Below are 24,578 nucleotides of genomic sequence, written 5' to 3'. Positions count from 1 at the left end.
CTCATATTCGCAGAAGAAGGAACTTGCTTAATGCCGGAAGTGTAATTAAGTAGGCGGCTAGTCGTAGAAAGTCACCCCAACCCTACCGCCAAAGCTTGACTTTACTAAACAAGCAAGAAAGGCTCTTTCTATCTTATTAGTCAAGCGCTAACGAGTGTGGACAAGGAATTAAAATATCCCTGCCAATGTATTTTGACATCCCACAGCTTCGGCAGGATCGCTTAGCCCCGTTCATCTTCGGCGCAATTAGAAAGAAAAATTCACTATGAGATAGATTTTCACGCTTTTCTATAGTTTATTACTAGTAGTATTAGTGTTAGTTTTATATTTTTTTTACTCTTACATTTTTATTACTAACGGTTGTTTCTTCCGCTTTGGTTTCTTATTATCTTGTTGTTATTACTGCTTGTTGCTACTATTTTTTTTTAACATGTCCTTGAGCCGAGGGTCTGTCGGAAACAACTCCTCTACTTTCTCAAGGGTAAAATCCGCATACACGCTACTCGTATGTTATTGTTGTATATATTTTTTTTTCCTTCTCTATTTTCCATTTCCTCTTCCACCATGAGATGAAACAATTCCATGCAAGTAAAGCAATTTCTTTCTCTTCTATTAAATAGAGGATCAAGAAAGGAAAGAGAACAAAAACAGTGAGTTGTTGTGCAAAAGACTCCTAATAATATCACTACATTATAAGCCTTGATAAGTAATACAGACTCAAACTGCAAAAATTTCACATTAATAAGTTGTTTGATGGACAATTTCCAGATAGCATATATCACAAAACAATTCCCTTGTTCGATAAACAAATCGATACAAACTTTCTTTTATTGGAGGGAGAAATAAAATAACTCGTAAACATTATTTGGAATGAGAATCTCATCCGGAGGACGCCTTAGATACAATACTCGAATACTGATACAACAAATAAATTAACACGAACACGAACACGACCAAACTCCTTGTGTTCCAATGAAATAACAAGATATGTCTAGTTTTCATCGTCTGAACAATGAAACCCTTCGACGAGAATTAAACCTGCAAAAAGCTAGCATACTTGGCACCTAGGAAAAGCCTTTGGATACAGAGTAAGGCATTTTTTGTGACCTCTGCATTCTCGTGGTTCAACAGTTTCATTACGCGCTCCTTAGCTTTGAGGTCATTCACTATGATTCGCCCAGCAGAATGGCACTGAATGAACTGTGATAGATCATAGCAAGCAACAGCAAGTGTCCTTGGATCACTTGATGTGTCCAAAATTGTAATGAGCACCCTCAGGATCTGCAAACACGACACAAAAGATATCAGTCTCAATATTTTTTTATGATGAATCGAGAAATCCCCGAGACCCAGTCAGGTGTTTGATTCGAAACTCGGTGGATAATGGACTCACTCTTCTACCCTTCCGTAAATACCAGGCTTTTGTCTATGACAAAATTTGAACTTGTGACGTGCATCTAACCCACACATCACGCGCTGCACTCTTATTACTAGATCAAAGCCCTCAAGGACGATATAGATCTTAGGGGTCATTTGGTTACCAGGACAAGGATACTAATCTCGGTATAAAATTTGATATTACAGCTATCCCATGTTTGGTTGAGAGTATTAGCTAATACATTTTATACCAAAATGGTAGAGTATTAGCTTATCCCACATAGGAGGTGGGATAGATAATCCCCTGGGATATCACAGAACTGAACCAAACGACTTGTATAGTATTAGAAACGACTTTGTTGTACAGATTCGAAGATTCACTCTCTAAAGTAAAATAACATTATGTTACGATAATGACCACTTCTACAGCCACCCGCTTACCTCTTCTGATGGAAGTTATTCTTATACATGAATATTTAAAACTAGCTTTTTGATTTGAGTAGCACATAAATTTGGTAAAGGAAAGTAAAAGATCGTACACCAACAGAATCCAGCAGAAATGTCTGGTTCTTCAGATGAAAAGCATTTGTTAATGCTGCACCAAGATAGGGTTGTATTTTACGCTGATATGCAACATGAACTTCACAGCTTTTTAAAGACACGTAAGCTTGGGAATTTCTGCAATTCACAAAGTATTACCTGGAAATCATTCTCCTCAAAACTATTTATGTTTTCGCGCCAGAATATAGGATCTTTGTGCATCGGAGACCAATCAAGATGGCCTAGAAGGACTTCTTGCTTGTACTTATCAAACGAACTCAGCTTTTTGATGTTATCCTTCAATCCTTCTTCTAGTTGATTCAGAGCATCCAAAAGATCCTACAGATATGGTAATTAACTTTATGAGTCTGAAGTCAAAGAATATTTCATTCTTCAATGACACAGTAACATGTTAAACTGTCAAAATATAGCAAATCACTGAGATGAATGGAGCAAGTAGCTATAAATATAGCGAATCTCTTCATGTAATGATGATTGAAGACAGCAATAAATTTGCAGATAAATGAAACAGAAATATGATATTTAGCGACTGTTTCTCTATGTACCAAAGTGTGAGGCATTCATTTGTCTTAATTCATTTTTTGATGGAACTGCTTTATGTTTGCAAATGATGTAGAGATAAATTAAGCCATACTATCAGATTATAAACCATTAAAAAACACGGTTCATCACCTCATCACTCCAAGCCTGCGCTTTCAAGCTCTGAACAATCTGCAGCACTCCCAAGTCTACCATCAGAATACTAAATGATCCTTTGGAAAGCAAATTCCGAAGAGTCAAGATGACGACCCGTACGACCTATAGTTATAGAAACACCGCAGGCCATGAACGGAGATGAGACAAGGAAAACCAATGTAGAAAGCAAAACATCAAATTTAAGAAATAAAAATAGGGAGTAGAAACTGTTATTATGGATAAAGCAACAAAAGTAGCTCACCTTCTCCTTTGTTGAACCTTTAACAACTTCTATCAATCGAGGGAGCGCCCTTGAAGTAGCTAAGTACTCTATTGCAGGTTCATAGTAAGACAATAGCCAGACACATAGACATGTCTCGTAGAGAAGCTGTTTTAAGGAAGAAAATAAAATCAGGAAGAAAAAAAGAAAACAATTATTCTTTTATGTCTAGCTTCCGGAGTTGCATGATACATTGAATGAGATACAGAACCGTCTCAAGCACTGCTACTTACTACTACGACATGAATAGAATTTATGAAGTTAATGCAATATGTGGCATTAAAGAACCTGGATAGACTGCTGCGTTGATGCTGGTGTAATTAAAGGAACAAGCAACTTCACTCCATCGGCTCGAACAAATGAAGATCGAATCACTGGCTCCTTCAACAGAGTTGCTAGGCAGTTGATTGTCGCGGGAATGCCACGGGTAGGATGGGTAGGCTTTTTCAGCTGCATAGATACATCAAAATCATGATTGACACAGTGCTAAGTATCGGCTGTGTGATAATAAGAACAAGTGGGATTTAAATCCATACCACCACCACCACCACCACCACCACCCCCCCCCCCCCCCTGGCCCCCAAAAAAGAAACTAAAACTCCAAAAAGCTTCTTTCCCCTTTCATCAAAATTCTTTTTTTGATAACCATAATGTTTGGACCAGCTTGTGTGCACCTCGACTAATTCCATGGGATACCTGCTACTTTCCACCCGCAATAGGTACTAGGTAACTTTGTCCATCAAGGCTTAAACATATGGGAAGAAATCACCTAGAATTTTTTGTCTCGGCTAGGATTTGAACCTGATCAATTATTTACATTGAAAGTGAAGAAATAGGCCATAAACCTTGTTATGACTTGTGACGTCCAGAAACGAGCTTGATTTCCTACTCAATGGCTTTATTTCAATGCTTCATCACATTAAACTACTAATCCGCACACCTCATCGTCCTGGGCTTCTAGCACCTTTCATCCATCGACCACTTATTTTCTCTTACGACATTTATTGGGAACACTATCCCTCTGTCAAGTACTTCCAAACAATTAAAGACATTTATACTGAATCCTTCTTGAAATGTTTGCAAACCAAGTAATTGTAGGCTATGTTGCACACACTCTCCAAAATGCTGCCGCACTCATATCGGATCCTCCAAAAATGCATTACTTTTGAAGGATCCGACGTGCACCCAGTGTTATCAAAGGCGAAAAGCGCAAAAAAGTTCTAAGGTCCGTTGGGGCTTTAAGCGCAAAGCGCAAGTAAAGCGTGGGCTTTAATGAAAAAAGGCGCAACTGGAGAAAAAGTAAAAATATGTATATGTAGTCCAAGACTAATAATTATAAGCATGAATAACAAATATATGGACAAAGAAATTGAAAAAAAAAATTACGATAAAGCAAAATATCAATTGTTTAATGTCGCCTTTTCAAAATTTTATCCATTGGCAAAGACAAGTATGCCTTAGAGCCTTGATGCGACACTAAAGCGCCCACAAAGCGAGGCGAAGCACTCAACGTGTTTTGAGCCTCGCTTCAGGGCTTGAGCGCGCCTTTGACAACACTGCGTGCACCCAACAGCACTTTTGAAGTGTGCGAGCAATATAGATTGCAGGTTTGGCGGGATGGAGCGCTTTTGAAGTGTGCGAGCAATATAGATTGCAGGTTTGGCGGGATGGAGGAAGAAGAAAAAGTGGAAAATCTAGGAATACACACAAACCTGTGCACAAAGCCAATCAACCAGGCCGGTCAGAACATCTTCGATGGTAGTGAGTTTCTTCTTTGAACCTGACGCGTCTCCATTAGCATCAACACCATTCTGAACTTTTGGCCTGGCACTGGAGTTGTAATTAATAGGAACACAAAGTTATCAGTTCATATATCATTCAAATCTCCTGAGTCATTTGAAATCATTCACATGAGAGGGATTCATAATCTTATTACCTCACTATCAAAGACAGAATCTTACAGCTCTTCTCTTGTATGAACCAATTACCTTTCCAGAGCAATCTGGAAAATGAAACTCATCTTTAGCAAGAGAAAAGGAATATTATGGAAAGAACGAATACATAATCTTGGTTGATTTATAAAGATTAACAGTTGGTAAAAGACAGAAAAAGGGGAGAACAGATAATTCTGAGATACAATAAAGTAGCAACTTTTTTCAACAACTTTTATATGTGTGTGTGTGTGTGTGTGTTTGTGTTTCTATTTATCATTTCAACATCACCTGATTTACAATCTCTGCTTAGTATGACTAATAAACTCAATGCTTTCTTCAGCAGTGGAAGGGAAAGTAATAGCTGCGTGCCTGTAGTATCAATAGAGTCGAGGTAAAGGTGTCTTGACTTTGTTTTATACACCAACATTTCCATTAGGAAAAGAAATCTTAATAACAATTTCATTCAAAAAGGAAAAGCTTGTGTGCTATCGTATTTAAGTTATCTTCTAATAGTTTACCAAATCTAAAGGGAAAGTAGGGAACTTAAAAGATATTAAAGATCGAGTAGAACGGGAAAAATAAAAGAGAAAGTGGGTCGAGTGAATTAAGATATGAAAGAACACAAGTTTAAGAATTTTTCCTTGGGACTCTAAATATTGCAATTTTGCACACTTGCATATATACTACAGAACCATAAAATTAAAATACTGCTACCTGACAACAGGCGTGATCTTCTATAATTGTAGTATGACTTGATACATATATAACGTAATATACATGTAAAGAAAGAGGGAGGTAGATTTGTTAACATCTGCTGATATTTGTAGACATAGATGAAGACAGGTAAGGGGGTGCATGCAAACTGCATATCATGAGAAAGAAAAACAATTTCTACATCGCCACTGTAAATAAAGGACAGCAGATTGCATTCAAAGGATTGCAAACCAAAAATTTAATAAAAAAGGTTATGAAGAGTATTGCCTGAGGAAAGGCTCATAGGTATCTTCATCTTCAAGACTGTTATCATGGAATAGTCTTGCTCTTTTCGGGTTAGCTGCCAAGAAATAAGCGTTACATCAGTCGACTTATCAAAGGACCTTTTAAAAGTTACATTTTCTCAATTTACCTGTAAGCATTTCATCAATCAAAGCCAAAACATACTCCACGGTTTCTTCCTTGAAGACGTCATGTAATATGGTAACAAAGACGCGGACATAACCTCGACCGTCCTGTAATAATTGTGTCCATTTTATAAGAGTATCAAAACTGAGCTCATGATTAGACAATCAAAGGCTTGAGAGGTTGACCAAGGACCCAAAAATGAAATCTATAAATAGGAATGCTTAGAAATCAGCAGTTGCAAGAACTCCATTTCCCACATAGACCATATGAAAAACTTGGAAAAAGCTCGATAATGTTTAAAACTTCATTTATCCTAAAATTCGATGATGCCGATTATGAATGACTATTTCAAAGTAACAAATGAACTCCGGAAAAATGAAGGTAATAGACTATTTAGTCATTGGCATGCCAAAAAGTAAAACTTACACTACCACATCTAGACATTTTCCTAATATAATTTAGAAGAAATCTACCTAAAACTCCAAGATTAATTAGGCGGAAACAAGTAGCGTAAGTACAAGATGCAAGAATTAGACTCTGTTGTCAACCAAAATGTAACTAATAGCTAAAGACAACTCGATTTAGAAATATTACATCATCCAACAACTGGGCTTTGTAACTTTCTGCCTTTTTGTCATAGCGTCTCAACAGCTGAAAATCTGTTCCTGTGATCAGCTTTGTGGCCATGTATGTCTCCCATGGGATATCCCTGCTCAAAACCTTAGGAAATAGAAAGACATAAAAATGTTATTAAACAATCAGTAGTGCCAAAAAAGACCCGGTTGATCACTTATTTTTTCAGGTTTTTTTCTTCCCCCCACCCCCCTTTCCTCACAACCAAAAGAAATAAAGCCACAGTCCACAAAGAAACTCCTGACGGTAATGAATTCTTTCTCCTTTAAACACATGCCTTCAACTACCAAAAATCAAAATACACACCTTAGCCAATCCAACAACAACAACATCAACATCATACTATATTATAAATATGAAGACCAAACTAAAAACTTAAAAGACTGAAATAACCCTATAAAACTGAATGACTATAATAACCTTCAACATGATATTATTTCAAATACAATTTTGTACAAAAATGTAAATATACATTCTAATAAAATTAATTAAAAAGAAAATATTTAATTGAAATAAAGACAAACATGGAATTGTCAGCCCTTTAACTTTCAATATTAATAAGTAACCTCCTATTCAATATTAAATATAGTTACATGAATATTGTTAATTGAAAATCCTGCGTCTAGAATTTCTTGGGAATTCTAAGCATCGCCAACCTTTGAATTGTTTCTAATTCAATATATTTAGAACACAACCCAATGAATAAGGTGTCAATGGTAATTTTTTTATTCTCTCAAATAAATTGCTAAATGATTCATCCATTGTAGAAACCGAAAAGTCATATTTGTCATCTCATTGTTGTGATGTTGTTTCTTCTTTACTAATGACGTTATAACACTATTCATCCTTATATAGTTAGGCAATGTCAAAGCATTGCAAACTTTCAAGCATTTAATTTGTTTATATCATATTGTTTGATATTTAAAAGAAGAAGCAAAGTTTGGGGTCTACGGCAAGGCAGGGTTTCTCTGCTAAAGTAAGTAACTGGTTCATGTAACGTTTTCATCTTCTTTTTCCTTTTTTCTTTGTTTGGTGTATAATTTATGGACTGTATATGTAAAAGTTTCCGAGTCTATGTTAATTTGGATCACTCATAAATATAGTAGCAATTATGGTAGTATAATTATTCATTGAGTGTTACCTGGATAAATTATAATTTTAGTTTTTTTTTTTAATTTGGTTCTCAATTTCTATGTATGTATTCATACTGACATTTCGGAATGAAAGATTAGCTGATGATGTTTCACGTATGGCTATGTGAGCAAGATTTCGCTCTCGATTATTAATCAAAATTGGATTTTTAATAGAAGTTAGATTCTAGAGAAATATCTTGTTTTTAAGGGGCTAAACATTTGAATTAAGTAGGAGCTTCTCTAACAAAACCAACAAAGAAAGAACAAAAAGGAGTTTTAAACAAAATACATCCTTTCCTGTCAGAAAATGAACGATATGTGTCCAATTTCTTTCTTAAATAATTTTCAATGCATTTTTTGGCATTTGATAAAATTCATGGTTAAATAATTTCTAAAATATATTTTATCACTTCAATAACTATATATTATAGTATAAAAGGGATATTTTATGTTTTCTACAAAAGTTATGATAATGATAAAGCAAACCGAATGATAGGAACATATACCAACATTAAATGTTTGTATATCATCAAATAAAACTAATGTAATTATACATAAATTAATCAGTGTTCTAGTGGTAACTTCTCGTAAAGTTTAATTTATAATTCTGTTTCCAACAAAAGCTACTATTTATAATATACTTGTGATCACAATTATTTCGATACATATTTTGTGAAAATTGATACACATGTCTGGAGACTAGTAAAAGAAAAATTGGCAGCCAAATGTACATTCGTATATAATTTAATGCATGGAATTCTTTCCAATTAGCTTTTATTGATGTTGACAACTATTCTAAAATTTCTTGATAAGTAAATGGAAACAAGATAAAGCAACTAACTGCTAAGACTAAGAAACCTAAATCCTGTGATGATTGTTCAGTGTATGAATTTCTTTTTAATTGATAAGTGATGCATGTTCACTATGATGGCAGCAAAACTCATAATCCAAGCTAGTTATCGGTCCAAAACTGTTCATTATTTTTTATGTGCTTGTGTATAATGTAGCTTCTTTATTGTGCTTATGCATGAAATTATTACCTGCTCTGTAGTAAGCTCAGCATTCTCCATTGGCATTTTGACTATGCTCTTCAAATCTGAAATCCTTTAGCCTCTGACAGATTGAATTGTTTTACCTCTACCCTGTATAGATTCCAAAGAAATACCTCAAAACCTGATTATAGGTTCCACACGTTTAAAGGATGCAACTGGAAACAGGATACATTAATGTTTTCCTACGAAGAAAAATGAATATTGCTACAGATATGAAAAATGAAGCTGAAAAGATAACACCAAATTAAACTTTACTGTCAATAAATTAATGTCATCAATCTATCTTTTTTCAAGCCAATTGTGAGAAGGGAATTACTTGTAATTTGGACATTTGATCTAATACAATTCTAACCTATCAAAAGGCGGTTAACGGTACATGAAACAAAACATGACTCAAATTCACTATGATGTAACTGACTTCAATTGGTTCCACCTAGGGCTGAAATTGAAGATTCGGGTGACTGAAGCTGAAGCATCTACTTTCAAAATAACAGAAAGAAAATCAGTGATACCTATTACCATTTTCAAAAAAAACAAAGAAAGAAAAGCAATGATAGCACGTGGTAGATTCAAAGCAGAAAAGAGGATTCCTCACTTCTTGCTCTCATTCAAAACCAGACATGAGACTTTCATCTCACATGGCTTCTAAGTGATAAAAGAAAGAACCCATTACTTGGTGTTTTGATCACCTTTCTCGCGTATGTATTAGACCGAATCCGATTTTTGATAATGATTACTAATCCTTTAACTTTGAGGAATGAATGACTGATTTTATTTTGATAGTTTAGACCCATCGCTCTCTATCGAGTCCATAAAGTCCACATTACCAAAGTAATGACCAAATCTACCTCATTAGACTTGAAACTGGCTTGCACCAGCTTCATTACAGTTTTTAGGCAGTACTTTAAGTAGCAACTGCCAAAGTAAATCAACCAAATACTTGAGGATCAATTCGAGCAGAAGTGTCTCCCTATTCCCTAATGTGGTAAAAGATATAATAATAGAACGGTTATCTCATCTACAAAGTTAAAAAATAGAATACAATGGAAGAAAAGATCCATCAACAAGATACCAACTAATCACTCCGTTTCAACTTAAGTGTCTTAATTTCCATTTCAGTCTATTCCAAAAAGAATGCAAGGGCAATGATAGCCCGGTGCACTAAGCTCCCGCAATGCGCGGGTTCAGGGAAAGGGCCGGGCTACAAGGGTCTACTGTATGCTGTCTTACCCTATATTTCTCCAAGGGATTGTTTCAACGGCTCGAACCCGTGCATCAACTTACCAGTTACGCCAAGACTCTCCTTCTATTTAAAAAAGAATGCATCTTTCTATATTTAGTAAGTCTCCAATTCCAATACCCTACATGGCTTGTTTAAGACCACAAGATTCAAAGGGCATATTGGTACATTACACAAATCTCTAGTTTTAGGCTACAAAATTCAAAAGTCTCTCATATTTTCTTAAATTTTGTGCCTAGTCAAACTAAGACACTTAAATTAAAACGGAGGGAGTAGTTATGATTAAGATAGACAATTCAGCAACTGAAAGGCTTGTCTTCATCTTCTGTTCTTTTGGAGTAAATGTGATGCTGTAAGCAATGTATAAGAAAAGTTAGACTAATTGAGTTCCATACATCGTTAAAGGGCTTCTCTAAATTTCTACTATTTCTTTCCTTCCTTCCTTCCTGATCCAATGGTCTATCGGAAACAACTTTTCTATCTTTCCATGAGGGGTAAGGTCTGCGTACCCACTACCCTCCCCGGAATCCACTTGTGAAACTTCACTGGGTTTGTTGTTGTTATCTCCTTGTAGAAAACACTACGTTGGTGCTTTTATAAATAAAATACATTAACTTCTCTCCCAACAAAAGAACCTAAAAGTGATAACGCACGGCATTCCAGATTGACAGTGCACAAATCAAAAAAGTTCAAGCAGAAAATTTCTGATTCAATCATGGAGATCGTCACAGAAGTTTGAGGAACGGCTAAATATGTAAGGTTAAAGCTTAGATAAACACCACAAGATTACACAGCGACCAAGAAGGTTGACCCGAAAATCTCATTGCTACAGGTTTCAACATTCATCTCACTACTTAGTGAATAAGTAAAAGTCAACATCACTGATCCAACAAACTCAGAAAAGCATAACAATCACTGATTCAATCACTTCAAATCATGACATTCTCCACTAACTAACTTTCAAGCAAATTAAGTTCACTACTTCAAGATTCAAACTTTATTCCCATAAACAATCACCAAATAAAGAATAAGCAAATACCCAATTCCCCCACCCAAAAATCTAAGATCCAAGACTATAATAGTCAATCAAACAAAACCCCCGGAAAATTCTGCCAATTGGGGTAAGCAATACATACATTAACAAACACCATTATCAAATCACGGCTAGATTTAAACTTTATTCCCATAAACATTGATTAAAACCCAGAATAAGCAATTCCTATGAAAATCCAAGATCCAAAACTAGAATTGTTAATTAAAACATAAACCCAGAAAATTTTTGTCCATTTGGAAGAGATTTACACTGAAATTAACAGAGAAGATAGATTGGAGATACTATTACCGTATCACGTGGAAGTGGACAGTGTAGGAGATGAATTTGATTAGAACAGGAAAAGGTGATGTCAGTATAAGGGTGTGCACGTAGGCTTCAAATCTTGAGTTTGGGGGGTGGGGGGGTGGGGGGGGTGAGATCAAAATAGAGGAAAGAGGAGGACCATAGAAAAAGGGAATTATAAAAGGGAAGTAAGAGGCAATCAAGCAATTTCTAGTTTAATTTTCACGTGTAATGTAGTGACAGAGAGGAAAAGAAAAGAACATTGACAAAAATGGTCCATTATTTTTGGAATAATACATAATTGGACCCTCAAACTTGGCATCAGCTGGCATATATGCCCTTCAACTTTGGACGTACATAAATAGGCACCTTAACTTGTATAAAGTTACGTAAACACACATGCTAACGTGGCACATAAATTTTGGAGGTGCCTAGATGATCATTTTGTAAGTTGGAGTGCCCAACTGACAAAGTGAAGACAAGTTGAGCTGCTTACTTGTGCACACCTAAAATTAGAGGGCACATTTGTCAGCTAAGACTAAGTTTGAGGGCATGTTTATGTATTATGCCTTCTTTTAAAGTAGGTGTAAAATAGACCGCAAATTTTAAAAGTGAATATTTCTTGCCTCCTTTGAATAAATTTTTGATATTCTGGTTGAATGGGAGCCTTGGAGTAATGGTAAAGTCGTTTTCATGTGACATATAGGTCACGAATTCGAATCGTAGAATCAGTCACTAATACTTGTATTAGAGTAAGCTACCTCCATCATACTCTTAGAGTGCGACCTTTCCCATACCCTACGGATCGCGGGATATTTTATGAATCGAGATACCATTTAGATTTATAGGAAGTAAAAAAGTGATTTAACTAGAAATACAAGAAAGATCTTGTCAAATTTTAGAAACTGCAACATGCTAGAAGTAGACCACAATAGATATTGCACTTTAAAAAATTATACCATACTTAAAAAAAAGACTAAAAATAGCATAAATAATAAAAACTACACTTCAAGTGTGAGTTCTCATTAAATTATTATTTTTTATTTAAATTTATTTGCACAAGCTTTCACTTATCGTGAGTGGTGGGAGTTTGACATTGAATCCTACCCAGTGTTTCCATTAAATTATTTTTATTTTTACGGTTCTCATTAAATTTAATAATCGGAGTTTGTAAAATATTTAACGAAAATCAAAAGTGCATTATATTTAACAAATTTAAAGGATTAAATTTATTCATGGATATATTTAAGAAAAATCAAAAGTGCTTTATATTTAGCAAATTTAAAGGATTAAATTTATTCATGAATATATTTAAGAATTATTTTAAACCTACAGCAAAAACATAAAGGACCATTTTTCTTATTCCCCTTATGGCAATTTCAAATACTTTGCCCCTATTTTCCGAATTCCTTTTGTTCCATTATTGGATTTGAAGTTATATTAAGTTTTTAGTCCCTGTTATAAGATGGAAATTTCAATTTTGATACCAATGACTGTGGCATGAACATGAGAATATGTGACATGGTTATCTCATGTGACAGCCTAATTAAACAACATTACTTAGGTTGCTTGTTGTTACGTGAGATTAATCGATCGATTAAAAAATAAAATTTTCAAATCAATTAAACTGAGTTCAAGTTTTCAATTAATTTGGATTATTGTTTCATCGATTTTTCGAGCTTTCACTATAACCTCAAGAAAAAACATCGACTGACATGGTAGTTCTTTTCCAAGTCATGTCTCAAAGATCTTGGTGAATGTACTTTCTTACTAATGAACGTAAATATACTCGCTATTTTCTCCTAGAGTTATATGTAAACTAGTTTTAGTGTATGCGCGTTGCGCGTGTTCCCTATCTTAGTAAGTAATTTTTGGTAAGAAAATTAAATATATATTTTTAAATTATAAAATAAAGTGTAAGCTTCCGTAGTTAATTAAATACTAATCCTATATAACTAACTCAATAAAGAAAAAATTTTGTTCATAGAAGTTCTCAATCATTATCAATATATTCACTTTAAATTATGTTTTATTTTTTTTAGTTTTATCAGTTCAAATTTACCAGTTATTATACTTCCTTTTTAGTTTCAGTAAAAACACATAGCCTTGAAGATTTAAAACTTTTTCTAAAAATATTATTCAAAAGCTATTCTTAAGTTCATGCGAGAAGATACAAACATGTTTAATTAGCACTTTTATTACGATTCTTTAAAAAAAAATCATATAACAAAAATTTAAAAATTAAATCTTATGTCTCAATTTATCTCCTTTCAAAGGTTTCAATATTACCTAAGTAGTAAGGTTTTAGTTGGTGAGATGAAAAAAATATCATAATTTACATAACTTTGTCGAAACGTGCGTAGCAAAGAAAGCATTACTAAAACATAAAAATCTAATAGGATGCACAAATACTATAAAACATTATTGAAATTTAATGCGTGTGCATGTACATATTAATTTAAACATTTTATTTTTAATATATAATCTATTTTAAAGTTCTAAATATTTATACTTCCTATATAGTTTAAATAAAAAAAGATTCAATAAGTAAAAATTTAATTGATTTTAAAGTTTGAAATATTAGAAAAATATTTAAATTATATTAGTATTCAATGTGAAATTTATTTTTAAAGAATAAAAAGTCAATTATCATTTTCTATAGAGGTTTCGTGCTTTTATAATATAGATTAGCTTTTACGGTTTAGTATGATTAAAATATGCATCAAATAATTATTTTGGTTGCTTAATTGAATATGGATTAATTATATTATATGACTAAAATAAGAATATTTAAAGTGCACATTTAATTGTTCCATGTTAAAACAATTTTAATGTGGATGCTATTGTATTAAAAACATTAACTTAATATGCGATTTCATGTCCTCATATTTCAATTAAATTAGAATTCAATTCAAAGCACCGTATAAATGTTCTCATCTATTTTCAATTAGTATAATATATATAAGGTAAAATATATATGTATTTTCTTCTTACCTAATTTAATAAAGAAAGATAAGTTTTAATTGATTTTAATATCCGAAATATTAGGAAAGCACTTGAGTTACAATTTTATCCATTATGAAAGGTATTTTAGAAGGGTAAAAAAGGCGAACGACATTTCGCTAAGGATTTTTGTATTTTTAATATAGTATAGATAATAAAATCAAATAAAATAATTAAAATTCACGCCTATCATAACGAGTAGTAGTTGCAGTGGTACTTCGTTAACTTACTTTAAATAATGAATCTACCAACATCGTTTTCTTTTCCTTTTGTAATAAAACTATAAATTAACCCCAAGTGATACTAATATTTTATATGATATTGTTTCTTTTACGTTTGTCTATACACTGAAAGAAAAAATGGATTTCTGTCACAATTTCTAAAAGCAGAATTAGCCTTGTTACAGAGGCCAAAAATTTAGAAGTTCAAAGGGTAACAATATGCATAAAGTAGTTGAGCTTTTAACACGTGCAATTTCCAAAAGCTACTCCATTAAGGAGAGGAAAAGTGTAAAAATATTCATAAGGTAGTTTCAATATTAAGTACAAGTACGTCATTATTGTAAAAAGTTGAGCTTTTAACATGTCAAATTACAACTGCATATAACCAGATGTCACATGTATAAAAGTTGAGATGTCACATGTATAAAACTGAGAAAATGTTGTTTTGCATGGAGAAATTAATCCTTCTTTTCAAAGAAAAAGGATAATTTTATCGTCCAGCTTCATAGGGGTGCACGATATATGATTTAAAACTATCAAGATGCTATGGCAATATGCAAATGGGCTGGATACCCTGATCTTTTCATTACCTTTACTTACAATCCAAAGTGACCTGAGATTTGTAGATTTGTAAAGAGTAGGGGCTTAAATCCTGAGGATCGCCCAGACATTTTATCTAGAGTATTCAAAATCAAATTGGACCGTTTGATAAAGGATTTACGCGACAATCAGATTTTTAGAAAAGTAAAAGCAGGTATATTGCCATAGTCAACTTCTAAAAAATAATAATTACTTTTTATGTTACATAGGATAATAGGTTTAAAAATAAATATTTCAATTATATTTATGAAGTGTAATAAATTCTTTTTGGTGCAGTGATTTATACAGTTGAGTTCCAAAAACAAGGGTTGTCACATGCTCACATCTTGCTTTTTCTTCACGGGCATGATAAATATCCAACTGCTGCAGATATTAATCGAATCATTTCTGCTGAAATACCATATGAATTGGCCGATCTTGTTTATTATAAGGCCGTGCATAATTTTATGATGCATGGCCCATGTGATTATGCAAGAAAGTCTTCTCCTTGCATGCAGAACGGAAGATGTACCAAACATTTTCCAAAAAGGTTTGTTGAGTCAACAACAATTGATGAGGAGGGTTATCCTGTTTATAGACGAAGGGATAATGATAGAATTATCAAAAAGGATGGTATTGACTTGGATAGTAGGTATGTGGTGCCTCACAATCGGTTCTTATTATTTAAGTATGGTGCTCATATTAATGTAGAATGGTGCAATCAGTCAAGATCCATTAAGTACTTATTTAAGTATATTAACAAAGGAAATGATCGTATTACGCATGGCTTATAGTATATTCTAACAGAAGATTCATCAAATATTGATGAAATAAATATGTATATGATTTATCACCATGTGAAGCTGCTTGGAGAATATTCAAATTTCCAATTCACCATAGAGAACCTCCTGTAGAAAGACTATCATTTCATCTTCCAAATGAACAAAATGTTATATTCTCCGATGATGATCCAATTGATGATGTTGCAAATAGACCAAGTGTAAAGGAATCAATGTTTTTAAGCTGGTTTGAGACAAATAAAACATTGTCAGAAGCAAGAGAATTGACTTATGCAGAATTCTCTCTTAAGTTTGTTTGGAAGAAACAATTGAAAAGATGGGAGAAAAGAAGAACTTCTGTATTTTCCATTGGAAGAATTTTCTTTGTTCCGCCTGGAACTGGTGAATTATATTATCTCATATTATTGTTGAATGTTATTAAAGGTCCAAAATCCTATGACGATCTTAAAAGAATCAACAATCATAACCATCTCACTTTTAGAGATGCATATTATGCACTTGGGTTATTGGATGATGATAAAGAGTATGTGGATGCCATAAAGGAAGCAAGTAACTAGGGAATGCCATCATATCTTAGGCAATTATTTGTTATGTTGTTGTTATCCAATTCGATGTCTCGGCCAGAATATGTTTGGAAATCAACATGGCAATTATTATCAGAAGATATCCTCCATGAAAAAAGAGTGTTGTTGACTAATCCAGGTATAAATATAGATTTTCTATTTTCAAGTTAACAAATAATGTTTCAGCGTCTATATGAGGATATTAAGTAGTTATTTGTAGCATAATAACTAAATATAATTATAGAAAGGATAAGAGGATAAAAAATTACATGCATATATATCCTTATAGTTATTATAGTGTACATGTGAGTATATAACCAGTCTAGCTCCAAGCATATTTATAGGGTTAACATATTGAGTCTTTAATAACTCCACGACTAAATTTTGCACAAAATTTAAAACAAAATCTGCAAATTTTGAACAAAAATATAAACTCCTATATGAAACTCTTTGTATTTGATTTCTTTACTTCATTCTTTATAATTGATATTCTTTAATTTATGACCTTTATATTTAAGATAATATGGAGTTTCACGACATAGCATTCATAAGTTCTTTGTTGTGTAAATCATATAAGCAACTAACCTAACTAAAAAGCTAAATTAAATATACCTTATTTGTGTAACCATGTAATATATTTTTTATATTATTGTTATTTAAATTCTATAATTTTTTTTGTTCTTTCAGAGGCAAAGCTAACAGATGATGAATTGAAAAATCGTTGTTTACAAAAGTTGGAAAAAGTTTTGAAAAGTTGTGGAAGAAATTTTCATGATTTTCCAACAATGCCAAGACCTCTTTACAATGAGGAAGAAGTTGACAAATCCATTTTGTTCATGTTATAATTCAGGCGAAATTGCTGAAAACTGTCAGGCAAAGTCTGCAGGATCATTTCAACCTGCATGTCCTTATCAATGTTAGCTCCAAGGACCTCCAGTTCATTCAGAAGACTCATCATCTTCATAACATGGTCCCTGACCGATGAACCTTCAACCATTTTGGTATTCAGAAGGGCTTTCATGGCAGTCTGCTTAGCCGCACGATTCTGATCTCCGAACATTTCTTTGAGATTTTCCAGAATGTCATAAGCAGACTCCATCGACTGATGCTGATGTTGTAGAACATTCGACATGAATGCCAAAATGTAACACCGCGCCATCTCATCAGCCTTAATCCATTTCTGGTAAGCCTTCTGTTCATCATCTGTGGCATCATCTCCAGGTTTTCTGGACACACCTCATCGAGCACAAATTTGTACTCTTCAGCAATTAGAACAATATCCAAATTTCGTTTCCAATCAACATAATTTGGACCCTCAAGTTTGTTTTGGGTAAGAATGGCAGTAAGGGGATTAAAAGCAGTCATTGTTAATCTGGGAGACATTAAATATTTAAATAGATCAAATCAGTTTGTATTATGAACATTAAAATTCAAAACACATTATATATATACAATCTATGCACCTTGAACAACAAATTTCGATGGGAAAGAAGCTATTCTTGCAATATACATATATAATGACAGATTTTCACTCCATAAACTTAAACATGTCATACTCAGATGGAGAGTAAACTGTTAATTTAAGCCAAGTGAATATCAACATTCAACATATATTAGTCCCATTGAACCAACATGCATACTCAGATGGAGAGTAAATACAAATAATCACTGACTAGTATAACATAATGATTATTCATAATATTTTTATCCGATATGGAAGAAGACCTACGTCAACGTGTAAAAACATTATATCACTGATTTTTTAAGCCCGGGGACCAAGGGAATTTATCCCCACAATTTCTGGAATTAAAAACAACTAAAAAATTCAGAATTTTAGAAAAACAGCAAAAACACCATCTAAACGACCTCGAACGCCCAAAAAACGACTTCAATCATGATAAAATCCATGAGTATTGCTCACTGGGCCGTTTCGCATGGACCTACCAAGTTTCAGGTCAATCGGAGTCCGTCAACTTTTTTACCTCCGATTTTCTGCCCTAATTCAGCAGAACGTGTTTTTCCGTTTTACATGATAAAATTCAATTTTCAGACTATTCTAACTCAACATCACCAATATTAAAAGGATACATCAAGTTTCCAGAATAATCAACACAACCCATAACAGATAATCACACCAAAAAAACAGTGCAGGTTTTCAAAAAAACAAACTTTGCATGTAATTCAAAACTTGCATATAGAACATGATATTAATCCTTATGGTTTATCCTAATTATTTAATTAGACGTGAGTAAGCTCTGATACCAATTGATGGAATATATACCACAGCGGAAGCAATAACAGAATCTTATTCACGTGTAATCTAAACAACTAGCATGTATGGAGATTTTAGGATTACCTCTTGAAGCGTAAACACAACAAATCTAGGTCGTTCTCCAGTTCCTCAGTTGAAAACACACTAGCAGATTTCCACAGTCTTCTACTGTGTTACCCAAACAATAACCGAAAAAAAAGAATTTTGGGTGGGCAAAATTCTAGTAGAAACCGCAGTCAGAATCATCTAAAAAACGTCCAGCCCTTATATCCATATATATAGCTGCGTTTTTTAGGTCAAAACCGTTTTCAAAACCTGTTAGGTTTCCTTCTCCCACTAAGGGACGGTTTCCACGTTTTCTTTCCCACTAAGTAACAGTTTCCACTATTTTCTATTATTTAGGCACAGTAGGGACCACAGAATTTAATTAACAAGGCTTCCTATTATGATATTAATTTCGAAATTCTGAAACTAATTTCCATCATAATAAATTACGAATTATTCCACTAAAAATTCGTAATTGCACTCCTTAGTTCAATTTCGAAATTCTTCCATAAACCTTATTTAACTCCCCATGTTGAGATTCAGATACTAATCAATCAAATTAAATTACTGACTATTTAATTTATTGATTACTTCCTTTAGACTTACACTTAACTTATTTCATGTGTCGGATACAAAATCCACCGGCCGGGTTTACACATGAAAACTTATAAGCTTTCATAAAGGAGTATCATCAATCTCAAAATTGAGACATGGATTCCATCAACTAATTATTACTTCGCCAATGTATATCATTGTTATCCAATTTACCAGGCTTATTGACTCGCGAAAGAATCTCGCCTTTTAATAAATCAAAACAACAAGTGACATACACAGCTAATAATAATTATATCAGGATTAAGAGTATAAGTACATTAAATGGACTAGAGAAATTATTTTATAAAGTCAGTATAAAATACTCATCTCTACTTGATCCGTTTAATACATACAAAATGTACTAGCACAAGAAGTTGGAATTAAACCATTCCCATAATCAAGATAAATTATATTTAATCTTGTGCTACAATCATTCCGATGATTTGTCCAATTCCATCATTAGATTGTGAACATTAACTTTTATGTCTTACAAGAACCGATGATTTAATCTTCCGTGTATAAGCTAAACTCTATACACTAAATCATCTACAATGTAAGCAATGGACGCACAAACCAACACATGATCTATTTAAAATGAAACTTTATTGAATTTAAACAAGTAAATAAATAATTGTTCATAAAGAATACTATAACAATACGCATGGCTTATAGTATATTCTAACAGTAATAAAGTACAACTCAACTATAAATAAATATGTATATGATTTATCACCATGTGAAGCTGCTTGGAGAATATTCAAATTTCCAATTCACCATAGAGAACCTCCTGTAGAAAAACTATCATTTTATCTTCCAAATGAACAAAATGTTATATTCTCTAATGATGATCCAATTGATGATGTTGCAAATAGATCAAGTGTAAAGGAATCAATGCTTTTAAGCTGGTTTGAGACAAATAAAACATTGCCAGAAGCAAGAGAATTGACTTATGCAGAATTCCCTCTTAAGTTTGTTTGGAAGAAACAATTGAAAAGATGGGAGAAAAGAAGAACTTCTGTATTTTCCAATGGAAGAATTTTCTTTGTTCCGCCTGGAACTGGTGAATTATATTATCTCAGATTGTTGTTGAATGTTATTAAAGGTCCAAAATCCTATGACGATCTTAAAAGAATCAACAATCATAACTATCTCACTTTTAGAGATGCATGTTATGCACTTGGGTTATTGGATGATTGTAAAGAGTATGTGGATGCCATAAAGGAAGCAAGTAACTAGGGAATGCCATCATATCTTAGGCAATTATTTGCTATGTTGTTGTTATCCAATTCGATGTCTCGGCCAGAATATGTTTGGAAATCAACATGGCAATTATTATCAGAAGATATCCTCCATGAAGAAAGAGTGTTGTTGACTAATCCAGGTATAAATATAGATTTTCTATTTTCAAGTTAACAAATAATGTTTCGGCGTCTATATGAGGATATTAAGTAGTTATTTGTAGCATAATAACTAAATATAATTATAGAGAGGATAAGAGGATAAAAAGTTACATGCATATATATCCTTATAGTTATTATAGTGTACATGTGAGTATATAACCAGTCTAGCTCCAAGCATATTTAAAGGGTTAACATATTGAGTCTTTAATAACTCCACGATTAAATTTTGCACAAAATTTAAAACAAAATCTGCAAATTTTGAACGAAAATATAAACTCCTATATGAAACTCTTTGTATTTGATTTCTTTACTTAATTCTTTATAATTGATATTCTTTAATTTATGACCTTTATGTTTAAGATAATATGGAGTTTTACGACATAGCATTCATAAGTTCTTTGTTGTGTAAATCATTATTACAAGCAACTAACCTAACTAAAAAGTTAAATTAAATATACCTTATTTGTGTAATCATGTAATATATTTTTTATATTATTGTTATTTAAATTCTATAATTTTTTTTGTTCTTTCAGAGGCAGAGCTAACAAATGATGAATTGAAAAATCATTGTTTACAAAAGTTGGAAAAAGTTTTGAAAAGTTGTGGAAGAAGTTTTCATGATTTTCCAACAATGACAATACCTCTTTACAATGAGGAAGAAGTTGATCATAGCAATAGGTTAATCTATGATGAATTGCGTTATAATCGTCATTCTCTGTTAGAGGAACATCAACAATTATTAATGAATTCGACAGTTGAACAAAAGTCAGTTTATGACAAAATTATGAGGGCAGAGAATGACGCCAAAGGTCAATTCTTCTTTTTGTATGGTTATGGAGGAACTGGAAAGACTTTTATTTGGAAGACTCAGTCTTCTGGCATACGATCTAGAGGAGACATCGTGTTAACTATTGTATCAAGTGGAATTGCATCTCTTTTGTTACCAGGTGGTAGAACAACTCATTCGTGATTTGCAATCCCTCTCAATCCAACTGAAGATTCAACATGCAATATAAAGCAAGGTAGTCCTCTAGCAAATTTGATTATAAAGACAAAGTTGATTATTTGGGATGAGGCACCGATGATGCATAAATATTGTTTTAAAGCTCTTGATCAAACTCTTAGAGATATTCTTAGATTTAAAAACGTATCCAGTGTTGATAAACCTTTTGGAGGTAAAACAGTTGTTCTTGGTGGCTACTTCAGACAAATTTTGTCTGTCATTGCAAAAGGATCTAGGCAAGATATTGTTAAAGCTACTTTTAATTCTTCATATTTGTGGCCCCACTGTGAAGTCTTAAATCTAACAAAGAATATGAGGTTACAAAGAGATCAGTTAGATGCACATTTGGATGAGTTAAAAAAAATTTCTGAATGGATTTTAGCAATCGGTGATGGAAGGATTGGGAGTTCCATTGATGGCATTGAGAAAGTCCAAATCCCCGATGATCTTCTCATAAATAATTGTGATGATCCAATATCGAAAATTATTGAAAGTACATATCCAGATTTCTTTAACCATTTCAGTGACATTGATTACCTCCAGCAAAGGGCAATTCTTGCTCCGATTCTTGATATGGTGGAGTCGATCAATAAATATATGGTATCACTCAATCATAGTCCTGAGAAGACATATTTGAGTTCTGATACAGTTTGTATGTCTGATCATTCTTTTTCAGATTTGGAGCACGTACATACACCCGAATTTCTAAACAGTATTAAATGTTCTGGAATTCCAAATCACTTTATTACTTTGAAGGTTGGTGTTCCTGTGATGTTGCTGAGAAGTATAGACCAGTCATCAAGATTGTGTAATGGCACGAGGTTGATCATCACAAGACTTGGAAATCGGGTTATTGAAGTTAAGGTTTTAATGGGTAATATGGCTGGACAAAAAATGTTTATCCCGAGAATGACGTTGACGCCATCAGATGCAAGAATACCTTTTAAGTTCCAGTGAAGACAATTTTCAATTGTTGTATCTTTTGCCATGACAATTAATAAAAGTCAAGGTCAATCATTGTCTCATATGGGATTATTTTTGAAGAAGTCAGTATTTACTCATGGACAACTGTATATTGCTCTTTCAAGCGTGGCGAGTAGAAAAGAATTGAAGATTTTAGTTTATGATGATGATGGCCAAATAACGAATGAAGCTAGAAATATGGTGTATAAAGAAGTTTTCCGTAATTTGGTTTGAGATGAATATAGACATGATGGAATTATCAGGTATTTACAATATATTTTTCTGATTTCTATAATTGCTTTAACTTTTGAGTAAATATTACTGTTGATTATATTTTCACTGTATAGTAGTTGTAAATGAATTAATAATAATCATATAAAATATGAGAATTTCCTATAACAAGTGAACCCAGGTACTTATCTAAAAAAGTAGAAGAAAATAAACAAGTGCGGCCTGATTTTAGCTTTGGAAGTAGTAAATGCATCTATATGTCTAGGGTGATATAAAACATCACCATTTCAGGAGAAATAGCTTTGGATATCTCTGTTATTCTTTCTTATACTGAAAATTACAAGAAAAAAAAAGACGTTCTTCCAGTCTAAGTGATGGATTTCGTGGAAATAAATAAAAATTAGGGGATATTTTAGGATTTTTGATTCTTAATTTCATCTTGGTTACCCACATAAGTGATGTTGGTTGCAAGATTGTATTTTTTTTCTCCTTTCTGCTGCGAATTTACTATTTTAATTTGTTGTAAAACTTTATCTTTCTGCTTATAATTTGCAATTTCAGTTTTCTGCAGGTAATGAGGTGGACTTGATGTTCAGGAAATAATAGAATTTTTTTTTTGTATATTTGTTTAGGAAGAAGTTGCTCTGAAGGCCCAATCTTTAAGCAATTGATATGTTCAATACTCTCAAATTAGACATTCAACCTTTTTGTGGTTTCTTTTAGTTTGGTAGAACTGTGGTTCATAAGCCATAAGCCTCCCCATATTTTCTTTGCCGATTTTGTAGAAGTTGCGACACAATTGAGAAGTTCTCTTCATTTTCATCTAAAAATGGTAATGAATGGCTCAAGAAGAATAGCTTATAATTGTATATGTATAAATTTAATTTTTTGGACCTATGCTTTAGAACATGTTATATTGATCTACCCGTTGATTAAAATAACCTCAATTTTTTTGTTTATTAAACAGAGAAAGATGAAGATAAATCATAAAGTCTTGATGATAGCCTATGCACCTACAATTGATGGGTATACTAGGAATGCTCTCGCAATTAAGGCCTTAGAGTTATTTTTGGAGATGAGTTGAAGAAGTAAAAGCACATGAGGTAGGACAATTATCCATAAAATATCTCTTATTTTTAATGCCAGTAGTATTTGATTTCCTATGTATAAGGTTCTAGAACTGATTCATAATTGTGTTATCTGTTCTGGTTTGGTGTTGCTTTTCTTTCATTGCACTCTATGATGTATGTCATTTAGCGTTTATTAAACTTACGTGATTCCAAGCTTACTCTTGCTTTTTATTTTAAATCGCATTCTTTTCTTGAAAAATATTATGTTATATATAGTCAAATGTCTTGAGTAAGAGAATCTAGTTTAGCTCAAGTAAGAGAAATAATAAAAAGATGGGTGAAAAAAGATTGCTATTTGTTTGAATAAAGCGAAAAATTACAATTTATTGCATATGAGTGATCACATGATAAACTTTACATGATTATGAATGACCTTGCCAATCAACCTACAACACAAATAAATAAATTTCCAAATCTAAAGCAATTTAAAA

General features: G+C 32.8%; 4 protein-coding genes across 6 annotated transcripts; 2 read left to right on the top strand and 2 right to left on the bottom strand.

Moving 5' to 3' along the window:
* Positions 1 to 749: 749 nt before the first annotated feature.
* On the bottom strand, positions 750 to 11,554 carry LOC107828022 (V-type proton ATPase subunit H-like). Of its 3 annotated transcripts, none has more exons than XM_075221375.1 (12): positions 11,350 to 11,554; positions 8,756 to 8,857; positions 6,544 to 6,669; positions 5,954 to 6,056; positions 5,809 to 5,881; positions 4,830 to 4,895; positions 4,606 to 4,723; positions 3,182 to 3,343; positions 2,876 to 3,001; positions 2,611 to 2,736; positions 2,077 to 2,256; positions 750 to 1,281 (listed from the first exon to the last, which is right to left on the bottom strand). In XM_075221375.1, the coding sequence occupies exons 2-12, from the start codon at positions 8,789 to 8,791 to the stop codon at positions 1,033 to 1,035; spliced, it is 1,365 nt and encodes a 454-aa protein (XP_075077476.1). In that variant the 5' UTR covers positions 8,792 to 8,857; positions 11,350 to 11,554; the 3' UTR covers positions 750 to 1,032. The 3 variants fall into 3 exon arrangements, with proteins under 3 accessions (XP_075077476.1, XP_075077478.1, XP_075077477.1); XM_075221377.1 differs by having other exon boundaries at positions 11,144 to 11,357; XM_075221376.1 differs by having other exon boundaries at positions 11,310 to 11,352.
* Positions 11,555 to 17,308: 5,754 nt separating this feature from the next.
* Positions 17,309 to 17,874, bottom strand: LOC107828020 (uncharacterized). Its single transcript, XM_075220906.1, has 2 exons — positions 17,746 to 17,874; positions 17,309 to 17,617 (listed from the first exon to the last, which is right to left on the bottom strand). Exons 1-2 carry the CDS (start codon positions 17,872 to 17,874, stop codon positions 17,309 to 17,311), a joined length of 438 nt encoding a protein of 145 aa, XP_075077007.1.
* Positions 17,875 to 20,311: 2,437 nt separating this feature from the next.
* Positions 20,312 to 21,790, top strand: LOC107818680 (uncharacterized). Its single transcript, XM_016644717.1, has 2 exons — positions 20,312 to 20,648; positions 21,354 to 21,790. The coding sequence occupies exons 1-2, from the start codon at positions 20,312 to 20,314 to the stop codon at positions 21,788 to 21,790; spliced, it is 774 nt and encodes a 257-aa protein (XP_016500203.1).
* Positions 21,791 to 21,901: 111 nt separating this feature from the next.
* LOC107818681 (uncharacterized) lies at positions 21,902 to 22,780 on the top strand. The gene has a single exon (XM_016644718.1). The coding sequence runs from the start codon at positions 21,902 to 21,904 to the stop codon at positions 22,778 to 22,780; it is 879 nt and encodes a 292-aa protein (XP_016500204.1).
* The last annotated feature ends 1,798 nt before the right edge of the window (positions 22,781 to 24,578 follow it).

The sequence above is a fragment of the Nicotiana tabacum genome, chromosome 9 (genome assembly GCF_000715075.1).
Source record: "Nicotiana tabacum cultivar K326 chromosome 9, ASM71507v2, whole genome shotgun sequence".
NCBI classification, from domain to species: domain Eukaryota; kingdom Viridiplantae; phylum Streptophyta; class Magnoliopsida; order Solanales; family Solanaceae; genus Nicotiana; species Nicotiana tabacum.
This window is presented reverse-complemented; position numbering and strand designations above follow the sequence as displayed.